Here is an 18,125-nt window from a genome sequence, read left to right as displayed (position 1 = left end):
TGTGACTGGGGTGAAGCAGCTGAACTTCAGCAAACCTATCACTGAGTCTTATTCAACATGTTCATCAATGACCTGGATGAAGGGACAGAGTGCACCCTCAGCAAGTTTGCTGATGACACAAAACTGGGACTAGTGGCTGACACACCAGAAGGCTGTGCTGCCATTCAGCAAGATCTGGACAGGCTGGAGAGCTGGGCAGAGAGGAATATAATGAGGTTCAACAAGGGCAAGTGCAGGGTCCTGCACCTGGGGAGGAATAACCCCACGCACCAGTACAGGTTGGGGGTTGACCTGCTGGCAAGCAGCTCTGGGGTGAAGGACCTGGGAGTTCTGGTGCACAGCAAGTTACCCATGAGCCAGCCATGTGGCCTTGTGGCCAAGAAGGCCAATGATATCCTGGGGTGTATCAAGAAGAGTGTGGCCAGCAGGTTGAGGGAGGTTCTCCTCCCCCTCTACTCTGCCCTAGTGAGGCCACATCTGGAGTGCTGTGTTCAGTTCTGGGCCCCCCCAGTTCAAGAAGGAGAGGGAGCTACTGGAGAGAGTCCAGCAGAGGGCTACTAAGATGCTTAGGGAAGTGGAGCATCTCTCTTATAAGGAGAGGCTGAGAGACCTGGGGCTCTTAAGCCTGGAGAAGACTGAGAGGGGACCTTACCAACGCTTAATAAATATCTAAATGGTGGGTGCCAAGAGGATGGGGCCAGTCTCTTTTCAGTGATGCTCAGTGCCAGGGCAAGGGGCAATGGGCACAAACTGGAGCACAGGAAGTTCTGCCTCAACATGAGGAAAAACTTTTTCACTCTGAGGATGAAACAGCCCTGGAACAGGCTGCCCAGGGAGGTTGTGGAGTCTCCTTCTCTGGAGATATTCAAAACCCACCTGGATGTGTTCCTGTGCGACCTGCTCTAAGTGTACTTGCTCTGGCAGGGGAGTTGGACTAGATGATCTCCAGAGGTCCTTTCCAACCCCTACCATTCTGTGAGTCATGGCTGAGCTTACCAGAGCACCAGAAGCGAAGGGAGAAGTTCTGAAAATGATTTTGAGGAAGTGCAACGCATTCCCAAAGTCACTGTCGGCTGTATCTACATCACTGCACTATAGGTTTTAAGGTTGTCTCCCCAGTTTCAGAGGTAGTGAGTTAACTTAGCTCTTCTTAGGATTAGACTGTCTTACTTAACAGCTATACTAAATCTCTTTTGTGATAATTTATATCCATTTCTACTTATTCCAGCCACAACAGAATGACAGATCACATTATTTTTAGTAGCATTTTATGTATTTGTAGATGATTGTCTGGTTTTGACTCTCTGAATTGACCTTGGTGAAGTCTTCTGGGAGGACTGCTCTTGGAGACTAATTTTTTGCAAACTGAGCAATTGTCTGAAACCTGTGAGCTGCTTTACTCCTGCCTTGAAAAATCTACTGTCACAGTGTCTTCCCTTAAGCTGTGTTGTTCCTGAATTGAACATTGTGGGTTTTTTCGCAGGATAGTTAAAAATAGGGTAGATAGCAGTAGTACGGATACCATCACTACGTGCAGTAGTTTGATGCCTCTGTAGTTCTGCAAGTGCTGATTCAGACAGCACGCATAGCAATTCTGTTGGTCTGCTGACACATGTTAGTAGCCAGATGATTCAGGCTTGTCATGAATGGTGCTGTTTCTGTGTTTGTCTATTACATTTAGTCATTTGACAAAACTTGTAGGTAGTCTGTTGGTTGAATAGCATTATGTGTCCTTGTTTTTTATAATGCAGTTATATTTTAAGGATCTATTATGTTTTGTTTGTTTATGAAGTTCAGTGTGGAAAAGTAATTGTTCTGATTTTGTTCAGAAAAATACATAGTTTACATAAACATTATGTATTAAAATGCCTCTTCTGTGTTTCAATTTCAGTTCTCCTTGCAAACAGATATGACCAGAAGGCAGTTGGAGTATGAGGCAAGGCAAATCAGAGCTGCAATGGAAGAACAACTAGGTACTTGTCAGGACATGGAGAAGCGAGCACAGGTAGTTTGTCTTTCATTATTTGAAGGAATGGAAAAAGCGTCGCTGCATTTTTATTAACTTATTGGTAGTTGTATCTTTAAACTGTATGTCAGCACAGTGGTACCTTAGAGAATTTAGTTAGCCTTTCAAATACGAAAATAGGAATCAGAATATAGGAAATAACTGCTCAGCAAAAAGTACCCTCCCTCTGCCTGTTCAAAAGAAGACTTGTGAGTAGGAAGAAGTAGACAGTTTCTTCAAAAGAAAGTATGATTGTTTGCTTATAATTTATAATTTATTACCATTTTAGCTTCAAACAAATATGCGTTTGCAACTGCTTTATCTTGCATCTGTCATGCTGGTTTTTTTCATGCTTTTAAGTTTAGAATAAAATCCAGCTACTATTGTTCTGTTTCCTTAACCAGAAACTATGTATCAAGGACTAATCTTTGAAAACAAGTTATTCAGGTAAAATGTAATTCACATACATGCCTGGGAGTTGTTTGGTCTCACCAAGAGTTGTTTTGCATTCTTGATGAGGACATGTACAATTCCATATGCAAGTCGTGTTACACATATTTGGAAGTATAACTCAGAATATAATTGTGTGGAAGCTGTAAATGGCATAATCAGTTGCTTGCTGGTTATAAAAGGTATTCCTCCCCAGTAGCAGAGCGACAATTTGAATTATTTATTAACATTTATTTCCAAAGATGTTAAATAACAATGTTAGTAAGATAATCTGTTTTTTTTTGTGGTGAATGTTACAAAATAAGTCCTTTCAATAAAAATAGTCTCTTTAGGCTCTATTTTTCTTGGTAGTTTACTTAATACAAAATTTTGCTACATAAGAAACATTTATAATTAATTTTGTTTGTGGTTAGAAAAGCTGCTTTAAATTTTAAGAAGAGTAGTTTAGTAGGACTTTTTAGAAAATTCATATGGTTATAAGTATTTAGCAAAACAGATAACCTGCAATTGTCAGATATGTACATGAAGGCTGTGGGATAGGGATTTGTCTATATAGACGTCCTCAGACAGACTTGAGTGTAATCTGCCTGGAAAATAACTGACTGTGATCTGGAAGCTGCGTGGCTGTGTTGTTGAGGTTTATAAGCAGTGGTGATGCCCTGCATGAATCCAGCTGTGTGGCTTGTGTCAGTCAGTCCTGAGTGAAGGCAAAGCAGACTCAGGTTTGTCTGCAGCTGTCTGGTTAGCCCTGTTGCAGGAGAAAGTGTTACAGCATTGACACTAGAAATTCTGGGATAGTTCTCTTGCTGCTGACAAGCTTAAGCTAGAGTAAGGTGGATTAAGCTAAATAGGTAGAGTAGGCTGCTTGTGAAATTCTAAGTGCAGCCAGGGAGAGAATAAGTGAACTTTTCAGAGAAACAATTTGACTGTAGTTTTGACCACACCATACCTGGAAGAGTTCAAGGCCAGGCTGGATGGGGCTTTGAGCAACCTGGTCTAGTGGAAGGTGTCCCTGCCCATGGCAAGGGGGTTGGAACTAGATGGTCTTTAAGGTCCCTTCCAACCCAAACTATTCTATGATTCTGTGACATCAGTATGAAAGTAATTAAGTTATCCCTGAAGTGTCTTCTTCACTGCTGGTTCTTTTTTAATTATTGTGGGGGAAAAAATGCTACCAAGAAGATGTTGAAATACTTTATGATTTTCTGAATTAATGTTTGCCCATGGGTTTATCACGACTGTTTTTGCTCTCTATGTATGTATACATTTAACACTTACATACTTAAAGAAATTACAGTGTCTGTTGTGATTATTATAAAGGTTATAAAATAGGGAGTAACTACTTCTGCATGTGCTTCTTGTGAATTTGACTGGTAATTCCCCTTGGTTTCATTTTACTGAGAACAGGTGCCAAAACTGTGTGGAAGCTCACTGGTATACAAATAGATAAAAGCAAATTCTGGATTATTGCACTGTGATGTTTAAATGTGCGATCTGAAACATTCATATTTGGCAAGTATAGTGAACTGGCTAGTGTTACAGCTTTCTTTCTGCTTCGTGTTTTCCTTCCGCCCTAACTGATTGTGACACACAAAATGCAGATTGAAGGGAGAGAATGGCTCAGTTGTATAAAGGCTGGCATTGCAGACATCTCTGTATTAAGAGTCCCAAAGATTATTCTGTGAGAGCGCTGATAACCTGCTGTTGCCCAAGTAACTGATGAGTAGCCACCCTTTCTCGTTTTCCTTAAAATAATGGCCTTCTCCCTTTTTCATCTGTCACGATTGGGCTTTGTTTTCTTTAACCTCCTCTTTCTGAAGCAAGTTAGCTCACAGCAACTCACTGTTGATGTTATCTTCTATGAAGATTGTATACAAGCACATGCCCAACAGTTATTCAGAAAGATGCATTAGAAGACTGTTAGTAATTTAGCTTGTTTAATTGTTTACACTAACTTGTACTATTCCCTGAAGTTTATAATTTCGCATAGTTGTCCTTACTTGAAAAAACAAAAAGCATACTTACCTATGTTTTATTTTGACTATTCAAATCTTGTAGCCTATATACTTGGTAATAAGTAGAAGCAAACTTAATTTTTGTAAAATATAAAAAAAAAAAACCAACTAAAAAAAATTCCAATTTGAAGACTGAAATCACATTCACGTAGCATTTATTTTCCATTCAGACCAAGAAGGCTTTCAACTTTTTTAGGTTTAGAGTTCCTTAAAACCTTACAAGAAACCATCATGCTCATAAGGATTTATTGCAAGATCCTTAAAAGTTTGCTAAAACAGCAGACCACTAAAGATACAAGAAAATTTGGATTCTGGAGTCTTGCACAGGTGAAGATTTCAGCACTGTTAGATTCATACAGTGGTCTTGTTTGTAAATGTAGAGCAACCCATTAATAATTTTGTCAATTATATATCTTTATTTTGAAAAAAAAAATCGACCTTTTTAAAACAAAATAATATTCCTTTTTTTTACTTTCTAGAAAGTGGCTATTTTCTATCACTGTGAATATGGAGGATTTTCATTTGTTAGAAGTCTTACTGGACAGTGAAATCCAAATAATTTGTAACTTGAAATGCTAAGTTATTTTGTCCAACAATTTTATGTTAGTAAAGGTGATGAGTAAATATAACAGTGAATGGAAATACACTATGAACAAATAGGAATAAAACATGGTGTTTCTTGTATAGGTTCTAAAGTTAAAACCATTCCTGGTGCTTGTTTCATTGTCTACCTCTGTTTTTTGTGTGTTTGCCATTAGACTGTACCGCTTTGTGGCCAGAAATGCATTTTTTTTTCCTGCTTGTACAGTGTTTGGTACAAAATATCCCATGTTAATGGAACTCCTCAATTTTCCTGTAATAAAAATAACGAATTAGCAGAAAGCAGAATGGTCTGATGTTTAAATCTTTGGGCTAAAATTGGGAAGGGTGAATTTAATTCCAGTCCTTTTTGAGGACTCAGTCAGTGATATTGGGCAGATCATGCAATATTTAATTTTTTTTTATCTGCACAAAATTGTTTAGGTGTGTATATACAGATGTTCAGGTTCTCTTGATGCCCTTTATGGAAAAAATTGCTGGTTACACAGAAAGAAACTCAATTTAGAGGAAATTCAAGTCGTATTTAAAGACAATGAGAGACATACTCTGTCAGTCATGCATCACGTCACCAATGCACACTTATTTCCAGGAATATATTTTCATTATCTTTCTAATACTTAACAATTTTTTCATCCAGAAGCAAAGGGGAGGTGAATTATGTGTTTGCCTCATGTTGTGCTGAAGCTTCTGTGTGTGCAGCTTTCAAATTTTTACTGGCATTTTTTCTGATACTTTACTTTACAAATTAAATCAAATTGAATGTTTGTAGCTTTGCATCTCTACTAAATGTTGATGCTTATGATGCTTTTCCTGTAGCTTTTTATGATGCATATTTCAGGAATTCATTGTACTTTGTGATTATATCTTCTTCCATATTTTGAAAATTTCATTGTGTTTCTCTTCCACGTGCATCTTTTGGCATTAGCACCTTTTAAACATTCATCTTATTTCCGTTTTCCTTGGAGTGACCACTAGGTGCACAAAGCCCTTTCTTTTTTAGTGTAGCATTGTAAATGTTAATCAGGTAAAAGAATGAGGATTTTTCTTTCACTGTGTGTCCATTTTAGTCATCTGTCCATCACACAAAAAATACTATTTAATGATTTCAGAGTTCTGTTTATATCCTGCTACTGTTGGGCTAACTATTTTCTGCCCACTTTTAAAGTCAAATAATGTCAATTTATTAAATTACCAGGCTCATAGATGGATATATAACTTTATACAGTTACTGTTTCATGGAATTGTAAGGCATCCTGTGCTTCACAGTACAACTTGTATGGAGTATATGTATCCTGTAACGTTTGGCGGTTTTTAACACTCCCTTTACTAACCACAGAATGGTTGCAGTCGGGAATGAGTAGCAATACAGCTGTAAAAGACTCTGATTCAGAGATACCTATAAAATCCCAGACAAACCAAAGAAGTAGTATGTAGTTTTCTTTGTACGTAGCCTATTAAATTCTTTGGGATTTGTAGGAGCAGAAAATATTCAGAGGCTGTGCATAATAAGCAAGACTCCCACATTATTATAGTAACTAAATGTAATCGAAGTTATTCAGGATTTCATACCTTCAAGACACTCTGCAAGTATAAATCTCTGTCAAATCTGTGTCAGGCAAGTATAATTGTAACATTTGAGATGGAAGTCAAATAGTTGACTAAAGATCTGCACAATATGTCAGTTTCAGAAACAGGAAGATGATGCATGTTAACTGGAGCATTTTTTTATACCTGAATGTGTACTGTGTGATGACCTGTTATATCCAAATGAATATCACTTTTATTGAAAACCCAAATACTCACTATGTTTTGAATATTTGAAGTCATGCCTGTGTTTTATTATGAACATTTGAATTACCACAGGAACGAAATCATTTTGTTTTGTAGTCAACTGTATTTGCAAAGAACTCTTCATGCTGTCATTCTATACACTAAGTAAAAGGAGGTTTTAAACAAAGTCAAACATGAAAATGTATTCATTTCAGGCAAGGGTGGCGAGAATTCAACAAATAGAGAAGGACATTCTTCGTATACGACAGCTCCTGCAATCACAAGCAGCTGAAGCAGAGGTTAGTGAGCAATTACTTGCCTTTTTCTGACTATGATATGTGTCTTTTTCTAAAAAAAACTGAATTATTTGAACAAAGTGGTAAGCAGGATTATTGCCATGAGCTAGTGATATCACAGTTAATCAACTAGTCAATATACGTAGGCTGTTAATTGCTCTCTTACCAGTGAACTGAGGGTGGAATACTTGGATTAGTCTTCACAGAATCACAGAGTGTTAGGGGTTGGAAGGGACCTCGAAAGATCATCTAGTCCAACCCCCCTGCCAGAGCACGACCACCTAGAGTAGGTCACACAGGAACGCGTCCGGAGGGGGTTTGAATGTCTCCAGAGAAGGAGACTCCACAACCTCTCTGGGCAGCCTGTTCCAGGGCTCTGTCACCCTCACAGTGAAAAAGTTTTTCCTTATGTTAACATGGAACTTCCTATGCTCCAGCTTGCACCCGTTGGCCCTTGTCCTGTCATTGGCCATCACCGAGAAGAGCCCGGCTCCATCCTCCTGACATTCGCCCTTTACGTATTTATAAACATTGATGAGGTCACCCCTCAGTCTCCTCTTCTCCAAGCTAAAGAGACCCAGCTCCCTCAGCCTTTCATCATAAGGGAGATGTTCCACCCCCTTAATCACCTTTGTGGCTCTGCACTGGACTCTTTCCAGCAGCTCCCTGTCCTTCTTGAACTGAGGGGCCCAGAACTGGACACATTATTCCAGAGGTGGTCTCACCAGGGCAGAGTAGAGGGGGAGGAGAACCTCTCTCGACCTACTGACCACACCTCTTCTGATACACCCCAGGATGCCATTGGCATTCTTGGGCAGGAAGGGCACCTTGCTGGCTCCTGGTCATCCTGCTGTCCACCAGGACCCCCAGGTCCCTTTCCCCTACGCTACTCCCCAACAGGTCAGTCCCCAACCTAGACTGGTACATGGGGTTGTTCTTTCTCAGCTGCAAGACTCTACACTTGCCTTTGTTGTATTTCAGTAAGTTTCTCCCCACCCAGCTCTCCAGCCTGTCCAGGTCTCACTGAATGGCAGCACAGCCTTCTGGTGTGTCAGCCACTCCTCCCAGTTTTGTTTCATCAGCAAACTTGCTGACAATGCACTCTGTTCCCTTGTCCAGGTCATTGATGAACATATTGAATAGTACTGGTCCCAGTACTGACCCCTGAGGGACTCCACTAGATACAGGCCTCCAACTAGACTCTGTCCCATCGACCACAATTCTCTGACTTCTTTCCTTCAACCAATTCACAATCCACCTCACTACCTGATCATCCAGTTGCTCAGTTTAGCTGCGAGGATGCTGTGGGAGACGGTGTCAAATGCTTTACTGAAATCAAGATAAACCACATCCACTGCACTACCATCATCTATCCACCTGGTTATGTCTTCGTAAAAGGCTATCAGCTTGATCAAATATGACTTCCCCTTGGTGAAGCCATGTTGACTGCTCCTAATGACCCTCTTATCCCTGATATGCCAAGACACAGTGCTGAGGATAAGTTGTTCCATCACTCTTCCAGGGGCGGAGGTGAGGCTAACCAGTCTGTAGTTACCCAGGTCCTCCTTCTTGCCCTTTTTGAAGACTGGAGTGACATCTGCTTTCCTCCAGTCCTCAGGCACCTCTTCTGTTCCCCACAACTTACCAAAGATGATGGAGAGTGGTCTAGCAATGACTCCCACCAGCTCCCTCAGCACCCATGGGTGCATCCCATCAGGGCCCATGGATTTATGTGTGTCCAGCTTGCTTAATTGATCCCTAACTCAGTCCTCATCAACCAAGTCAAACTCCTCCTTTATCCTGACTTCCTCTGGGGCCTCAGGAGTCTGGGGCTCCTGAGGACAGTCTCCAGCAGTATAGATGGAGGCAAAGAAGGCATTCAGTAACTCTTCCTTCATTGTATCCTCTGTCACCCGGGCACCCACCTCATTCAACAGTGGGCCTACATGGCCTCTGGTGTTAGTTTTGTCTGTAATGTATTTGAAGAAGCCCTTTCTGTTGTCCTTGTCTTCCCTTGCGAGGGTGAACTGCAAGAAGCCCTTAGCTTTCCTAATTGCCTCCCTACATCCTCTGACAACAGTCTTTTATTCCTCCCAAGTGGCCATCCTCTCCTTCCGAGATCTATAGACTCTCTTCTTCCACTTGAGTTTGCCCATCAGTTCCCTGTTTAACCATGCAGGTCCCCTGGCTCCCTTTCTTGATTTCCTACCCACTGGGATGCTCCAATCTTGAGCTTGGAAAAAGTGGTCCTTGAATATAAACCAACTCTCTTGGGCCCCTTTACCTTCTAGTACCCTGTCCCATGGGATTTCCCCTAGCTTGAAAAGGCCAAAGTTGGCCCTGTTGAAATCCAAGGTTGTGATCCTGCTCAGTGTTCTGTTCCTACCACACAAGATCCTGAACTCCACCATCTCATGATCACTGCAGCCAAGGCTGCCCTCAACCTTCGCTGCTTCAGCCAGACCCTGCTTGTTAGTGAGTATAAGATCCAGCAGTGTTCTTCTCCTAGTGGGTTCATCCACCATTTGCATCAAGAAGTTATCATTGATGCACTGGAGGAACCTCCTGGACTGCGAATGGCTAGCTGTATACACCTTGCAGCAAATATCTGGGCAGTTAAAATCCCCCATGAGTACCAGGGCCTGTGATTGCGAGGCCTCATCCTGATCAGGTGGCCTGTAATAGACACCCGCAACAGCAGTATCTCCCATGCTAGCCTGCCCCTTAATTCTCACCACAGACTCTCAACCCACTCCTCATCCACCCCTGGACAGAACTCCATACATTCTAGTTGCTCTCTCACGTAGAGACCAACTCCACCTCCTCACCTTGTTGGCCTGTCTTTCCTGAAAAGGACACAGCCATCTCTGTAATTGCCACCAGATCATAATCCCTTGACCACACACAGATTTCTAAGTCCTCCTGTTTATTCCCCATAAGAATAAGAAGTCTTCATGCTACTATTGAACTTTAATTGCTAATGGTGTATCAGTTAAAAGTTTAACTTGACATTTCAGTAAAATTGCCAAAGTGCAATGTATTCTAAAGGCTGAGTCTTAGCTTTAGCAAATAATTACAACAATTAGTCGTACATGCCTTTCTAAATACAAATCTCTGATAAGCACCTTCATGGTTTGCTTATCTTCCGAGGGAGATAAGATTAAAAAAAGGGTGAATACAGCTTCTATCAGACTTCATTATAGAAGCCTGGCATATTCTAGTGTTTACGTATTGGGTTCTATATTAAGAAATACAAGATAATGTTTCCTGTAAATTACGAAGTCCAGAGTAGTAATTGCCATTAGCAAAAACTGCTTTCATAGTGGAAATTCACTTACAAGGTCAACTCCATTTCTTGTACTGGTAAATTAAATATAAATTGTGTGTTGGACCTGAATATTTTATGGTTTATCTTCACCCAGAATAACTACTGTGAAAGCTCAAAGCAGCGTTTGGATTGAGAGATACGTATTTTTCCATTTTGAAAAACAATGGTTTCATAATTCTAGGATTTGGGGGGAAATCTGATTTTGTAAGTGAAGCAGACAGTAGTGTGTATCATCAAAGCCGCCTGGTCTTTTGACTTATTAGCCAATCCAGGTGCTTATACACATTGATGAGATTCTCCTGAGTCTTCTTCATGCTGTATAGTCCCAGCTCTCAGACTCTCTGCATATGAGAGATGCTCTGGTCCCTTAAGCACCATTGTGCCCCTGCACAGGACTTGCTCCAGTAAGTCCGAATCTTTTTTGTACTGGGGAGACTGAAATGGGACACAGTACTCCAGATGTAGCCTCACCAGCTGAGTAGAGAGGAAGGATCACCTCCCTCGACCTGCTGGCAACACACTTCTTAATGCACACCAGGATACTGTTGGACTTTTTGCCACAAGGGTCCATTGCTGGCAGGTTCAGCTTGTCCACCAGGACCTCCAGGTCCTGTTCTGCCAAGCTGCTTTCAAGGCATGTACTGGTGCCTGGGACTGGTCCCTCCCAGGTGCAGGACTTTGCACTTCGCCTTGCTGAACTTCATGTTCCTGTCAGCCCATTTCTCAGCTGTCTGAAAGGCAGCTGAACCATCTGGTATATCAGCTTCTTCCCCCAGTTTTCTCTCATCTGCAAGCTTGGTGAGGGTGCACTGTGTCACAGCATCCAGGTCATTCATGAAGATGTTGAACGGTACTGGTCCCAGCATTGACCTGTGCGGTACATCACTAGTGACTTTACTCCATGCTACTGATCACAACCGTCTCATGCCCAGCTGTTCCACCAGTTTTCAGTCTAGATCACTGTCCACTTATCTAATCCCATACATTGTCATACTTGTCTAAAGTCTTACTGAAGTTGATGTAAATAACATCAACTGCTTTTCACTCACCCACCAAGCTAGTCAGCTCATTGTAGAAGGGTCAAGCACGACTTCCCCTTTGTAAAACCCTGCTAACTGCTCCCAGTCATTTTTCATATGTTTGGGAATGCTTTCCAGGAGGATTTCCTCCGTCACCTTCGGTCGCCAGGGACTGAGGTGAGGCTGACTAGCCTGCACTTCCCTTGGTCTTCCTTCTCTCTGTTCTTGAAGATAGTGACATTTGCTCTCCTCCAGTCTTAAGGAACCTCTCCCTGCTGCCATGACCATTCAAGAGTGGCTTCACAAATAACATCATCCCTCTGCCTTAGCGCTTGTGAGTGCAACCCATGAGGCCATTAGGACTTAACGTATGTCCAGTTTGTTTAAGCTGTCCTCCCCACCATGGGTAAGTCTTCTTGCTCCAGACTTTCCTTCTGGTCTCAGGGACCTGGATTCCTGAAGGGTGGTTTTACTGGTAAAGACTGAGGCAAAGAAGGCATTGAGTATCTTGGCCTTTTCTGTGTCTTATGTCACCAGGTCCCCATGCCCATTCAGCAGAAGGCCCCCATTTTCCATAGTCTTCCTTTTGCTGCTTATGTACTTGTAGGGTCCTCTCTTGTTCCCCTTCACATCCCTGCATGATTGGACAGCAAGTCTTTACTCCTGGGCCACCTGTCACACTTTTGCCTCTTGTAGTCTTCCTTTTAAGGCCCAAGTTCGGTTAGGAGCTGCTTGCTCATCCACACAAGCCTTCTGCTGCCCTTGCTTTGTTTCCTGCTTGTTGGGATAGACCCTTCTTGAGTTTGGAGGAGGTGATCCTTGAATATCAGACAGCTGTCCTCGACACCTCTTCTCTGCAGGGCTATATCCCATGGAATTCTTCCAAGTGGAAACCCGAAGCGGTTGAAATCAGCTCTCCTGCAATGTAGTCTGTGGTCCTGGTTTTTGCCCTACTCCATCCTGTAAGGATCCTGGACCCTACCATTTCACGGTCGCTGCAGCCAAGGCTGCTTCTAACTTGGACATCCTTGACCAGTTTTTCCTTTTCTGTAAGTATCAGGTCCAGCACAGTACCTCTCCTTGTTTACTCTTCGATCACCTGTGTCAGGAACTTGGCATCAGAGCGCTCAAGAAATCTCCTAGAACATTTCATCCTGCTGTTGCACCTCCAGGAGATATGAGGGTGGTTGAAGTTCCCCCTGAAGGCCAGGGCCTGTACACATGAGGTGTCCTCCAGTTGTTTGGAAAAAGTCTCATCTGTTTCTTTTTCCTGATCAGGAAGTCTTTAGCAGATGTGCACTACAGCAGCACCCATGTCAGTCTGCCTGCTAATCTTCAACCATAAGCTCTTGACTGACTCATGACCAATCCCCAGGCACAGCTCTATGCACTCTAGCTGCTCCCTCACATAAAGCACAACTCCCTGTCCTCACCTTAGAATCATAGAATCATTTAGGGTGGAAAAGATCTTTAATATCATCGGGTCCAGCCATAAACCTAACACTGTGAAGTCTGACTAAACCCTGAGTGCCACATGTACACATCTTTTACATACCAACAGGGACGGTGACTCCATCACTTCCCTGGGCAGACCATTTCAATGCTTGACAACCCTTTTGTTGAAGGATTTTTTCCTGATATTCAATCTAAACCTCCCCTGGTACAACTTGAGGCCATTTCCTCTTGTCCTGTCACTTGTTACTTGGGAGAAGAGACTGACCCCAACCTTACTACAACCTCCTTTCAGGCAGTTGTAGAGAGCGGTAAGGTCTCCCCTGAGCCTTCCCAGCCTGTCTTTCCTAAATTGTCTGTATTCCTTATTTGCAGCCTTCCAGGCATATGAGCTGTCCCACCATGTCTCCGTGCTCCCAATGAGGTCGTAGCCCTATGACTGCACACACTTCAGCTCCTCCTGTTTGTTCCCCATGCAGTGTGCATTAGTGTAGAGGCAGAGGCACCCAAGTGTGCCAATTCCCCAGCACAGGCTTGAGAGCTTTACTCACAAGGCTGTTCTGCAGCACCTCTCCTTACATGCCTATGCTCAAGGGGATGCCACTTCATCTCAGTTGTATGGTTTGAGCTCATGTTCCTGTCAGCCAGCGCCCTTGCCTTGCCTGCCCTATCTGCCATTTCCTTGTTTGTTGGGGAATCAGTCTGTCCCCCATCATTTCTAGTTTAAAGCTCTCCCTGCATGGTTGGCCGGCCTCTCAGCAGCTACTTTTGCCCCATTTAGTCAGATAGATCCTGACCCAGAGTGTTTATCTCTCACTCTGGTAAAAAAAACCACTGTATTTTGGACTCACTTAAGCTCAAGGACTCAAACAGCATTGAGATACAACTACAGAATTAAAGACGTTTTTGCCTTAGTTCTTCACTGGGCTGCTGAATACATGGAAATTCTAATATATCGAAATTTTGTTGTGGTGTGTCTTCTCTGTAACGTGGCTGGATGGCTGGATGTATAGTTACATGTTATAGGACAGGGTTACCAGGGTGCTGGTAGTAAAGGAGGCAGTCACTACACACTTAGTAATACTTTATAGTGTGTTAATCATTTGCCAAGGATGGACATCTGCTATGGAAGACAGCTGGATCTAATTCTGAAATTGCCTGGTAGCAAGGAGGGAAGGTAGCAGCAGCCAAACTGCAGAGTCCATATAACTGAAAAATATAAACTTTAGACTGTGCCTGATACAATGATACCAAAATTGAATGTTCTCCTTATGTTTATAAATTTAGTAACAACAATAATAAATACCATAGCTTGTCTATTGATACATTTGACCCCTGTGATGATGCCAATCTTTGTGGAATCCAAGTGCAGTATACCTTGTACAATAAGACCAAACATAATACTGCACTGTAAAAGTACGTTTTGTAAATCAGTGAGCAGAGCAAGTTTTGGCTCACATTTTAGCACATTTTTAAGGTTTGGCAAATTACTAAGTGTTGTAAATGCTACTAGAAAAAGTTGAAGTAGTTTACCTGCAAGTGATGGTATCTTCACATTTTGTAAGACTGCTGCTAGATGTTTTGCAAGATTTTTATAGTAAGGTTTGAAATCCACTGTAGACTTAGACCCCTGCAAAGAGAATTTTTGGCTATCAGGTACAAATCTGAAATTATTTAAAAGAAAAGAAAGCAAAATCTTGGCATGTGCTTAATACGGGATTTTCAATTTGTTATGGTAGTACAGGCCTTTCTTTCATAGTATCTGTCGTTTGAAATATTTGAAGTATTTCAGTTGGGCAGTGTTGCTGTAGATAAAATGTAAAGGATTTATTCTGTACAGAGATCATGCTCGGCAAGCTTTGAACTGCTTAAACTGTGATGGACAGTTTTTTCAAGGATTTGACATTTTTCTTTGACTCAACTGTAGCAAAATTATTTCAGTCTTACACTTTCTTATTTTTGTTTGTTGCATTGGTCTTTGTCTTACTTTCTTACTTATACCTGTACACGTATTGTGTTTAATATGAAGTAATGGCAAAATAAGCATTTTCTGGTATCTAGAAAATGACAGTGTATCTGTAGTTTTGAATACACAGACAATAATAGGTTAGTTGAATATCGGAGGAAAAAACTGGTTTATAGACAGAAAAGTCTTCTGTCCTAAAAAATACACAACTCATGTTGACAAAGTGTTAGGTAAAATTGTTTGTAGTTGGTTGTCTTAGCAAAAAGGCTAAGGCCTTATCAAGGCCTACTATGCTTGCAAATGTCGTAAAATAGCTAGAGACTTACCATTTTTCTACTAGTAAATATGGGGAAATTAATAATTGACAAGTGACAGCGATTGTTGACTTCAGAAGCACTTAGAAAACGGTGGCAAGCAGGACGGAGGGAGTAGCTTTGTCTTCCTGTAGTAGACACGTGTGGTCTTCAGCCATTTTGCTGCAAGAGCATACAAGCATACTCCATTAAGGTGGCTTTTGTAGTGTGGTGCTAGAATTCAGAAATGGCAGAGGGATATAAACCCAGCTTACACCGCTGCAGCAATCATGCTTCAGAATAGGTGGTGCTGTTTAACCTGAGGGACCTGTGAGCTGTTCTCTAGCTGCTGTACCTCGTGTAGATGTTACAGAGTCTGCTGCTGTTTATGTGCTCTAGTTCTTTGCTGATGTGGTTGGTAGTTTATATATTTTCGTCGATGGGTCCTACGTTCAGTGTTAAAAGGTAATGCAAAGAGGGGGCATACTTGCAGTGGTTATACTGTCTTTACAACCACTAATCCACAGTCTATCAGATGATTAATTTATTTATGGTAATGCTATATCTATACAAAAATATATTTAATATGTTGGTACTTATATTAAATATATATTCATACATCTACAGTAATACCTATTTATATTTATATAAATAACTCATTTTCAATAAATACTTGCTATCTGCTGCCTGTGTTATTGTTAACTCCTTCAGGCTGGTCTGCATGAAGAGAAACCTTCTCCCTTCAGAGTAATTCAGTAGCTGAAGTGGTAAAAACTCTTTGCTGTGAACTTGCAGATTTGACATTCAAAACCAGCTGGGACTCATGTGACAGTAATGTGTGTGCATGTTGCGAATGCATACTGCCTTTAAAGTTAGACAAGCCCTGCTAGGAACTGTTAAAAATTGCCTTATTATTATAGATTAATTTGGGTGCTATGTTCACTACTTTTTGTAGTGGCATATTTTTGAGAGTGCTGGGGGGGAATGGGAAAGCGATCTCATTCATAAATGGCACGTAGCAAACAAAATGTATATGAACGTGAGGACAAGGACAGAGTGCAGAGGAGAGCAGAAACTTTTCTTGTCAGGGAATGGAATATCTCTGTGTTTGTTCTCTAGACGCATCAAAACGATTCAATAGATACACCATCATCACCATCCCAAAAAAATTGCTCCAAACCCAGGAGTGTTCTTGGAAGAGTAGTATTATTCCCCGTCAGGTGATCCAGTGGGTCAGAGTCCAGCTAATGAACAGTTCAGCTTTTCACCTCTAGGTACATTGAATACTAATTTCTTCATGGGATTGAAAATTACTGTCACCCAATGACTCGAGAATTCTGTCCTGAGTTATACTGGAGGCTTAGATCTAGATTTTGTCAAACTCATCGTTAGACTTTGTTCAAGATTGAAAGTACTGTGAGATGGGGATTCAGCATATAATACATTACACTGTGTTCAACACGTAGTACAGCAAGGCCTGATCTTGGCTGGGGCCTCATTCTTGTGTTGGGAACCAAAATTTCTTTAGTCATTGTATGAGCATCAGTAACAGTGTCATTTCATACCCAATGACAGAGATAGTGAGTTTTAAAATTACTGATCAGATTTGAAAGAATAGTGTCTCCTAAAATATTTTGTGAGTTACTTATTTTCCGTAAATGAATATATAATGTTAAGAAAAATGTTACCCGTCATCATTTTCAATTTCTTATGTTATTACTTTGTCTAATATTACTGTGTTCTTTGATGTATCTTATTCCTTCAGTTAAACTGTATAAATTTAGTTTTTAAGTTTATCCCTAAATTATCACTTTACATTATTTAGTTAGTTACTGGTTTCTGAAATTTTGTTCAACATAAATATTTTCTGGGTCTGAACCTCTGATGTCTTTATATGAACAAAATAGAGTTAGTATGCCAGTGATGCTGTATGAGTTTGATCACCAGGTAAGTAAAGAAGTTTCAATGTATGTATTGAAGAGAAGTATGTTTCTGCTAAAAATTAAAGAGAAATTTACATAAAGCGAGATGAGGCAGTCTATGCTATCATAGGCTGTTCTGCTCAAGGACATTGCAGAGCTGCATAGAAACTGAATTTAATATACCAAGTGTAGTTCAACAAACCGAGGATGCAAGAGTGTTGTCTGTGAAGATAGTAGCATCTGTGTCTGAAAAAAATGAGGTTTGGCATCCAACTAATACTTTGAGAGTAATCGTGCTTTGGAGGTGGTACCTTTTCAACTCCAGACTTCAAGCCAGTTCCATGGACAGGATTATTTATGTCTTTCTGAAAATCTGAAATATCTTAAACACTTTAATAGATAATGTTGGATAATTCACACATTTCATAATAGCTCAATTATACTGTGTGCTTTATTAAGAAACTGTATTTAAAGGCCTGATTTATGTTGATCTCATGGTCCCTGTCAGTACCACTTCAGTTTTCGCCTAGATGTATAAAAAATTTGGTCTCCTGAGGGAACTGAAACATGTCTGTACCAGCTTACCAGATCAGTTGAATTTATTTTGATAAAATATTAGATGGACCACTATCATGTTACAGTATTATGTTTGTTTGCATCAAAGTGCTTATTCCTGCACTGTTTGCCCCTAAAATTTAGAATTCTCCCTAGAGTGCATATATCCTTCTGTTCACACAGAAATTACGTCTTTGAATGCGAAGCTTAATTGAACTATGCTAGCCGTAATCTCCAGTAAATGCACGGATCACGTGACAGTGCAGAGAAGACAGTTGTTTGCTCCAATTCTGTTACATTTCTGATAGCAATGTGAGCACAGCTGGTGGAAAATGGTGTTTCTATGAGTCTTGGCAAATCCTTTGTCTTGCAGGGCTGTAATCCTCAGAGGGCATGCTTCACTTTCATCTTGCAGTTTTTCGAAGACACTCAGTCTCAGCTGTTAATTTTTGAG

At 41.1% G+C, this 18,125-nt stretch overlaps 1 protein-coding gene across 6 annotated transcripts in view; it reads left to right on the top strand.

The window, feature by feature from the left end:
- APC (APC regulator of Wnt signaling pathway) overlaps positions 1-18,125 on the top strand; it is a 66,216-nt gene that overhangs the window by 25,661 nt on the left and 22,430 nt on the right. For 4 of the 6 annotated variants that reach the window (XM_086478946.1, XM_086478944.1, XM_086478943.1 and 1 more), the window contains 2 exons: positions 1,892-2,005; positions 7,056-7,139. In XM_086478946.1, the coding sequence (XP_086335072.1) occupies positions 1,892-2,005; positions 7,056-7,139 (198 nt within the window). The remainder of the gene's footprint in view (positions 1-1,891; positions 2,006-7,055; positions 7,140-18,125) is intronic. The other 2 variants (XM_086478947.1, XM_086478945.1) reach the window with 1 other exon arrangement.

This window comes from Leptosomus discolor, chromosome Z (assembly GCF_034619465.1).
Source record: "Leptosomus discolor isolate bLepDis1 chromosome Z, bLepDis1.hap2, whole genome shotgun sequence".
Lineage (NCBI taxonomy): Eukaryota > Metazoa > Chordata > Aves > Leptosomiformes > Leptosomidae > Leptosomus > Leptosomus discolor.
Note: the sequence above shows the minus strand (reverse complement) of the source record. Positions and strands in the feature narration are given on the sequence as shown.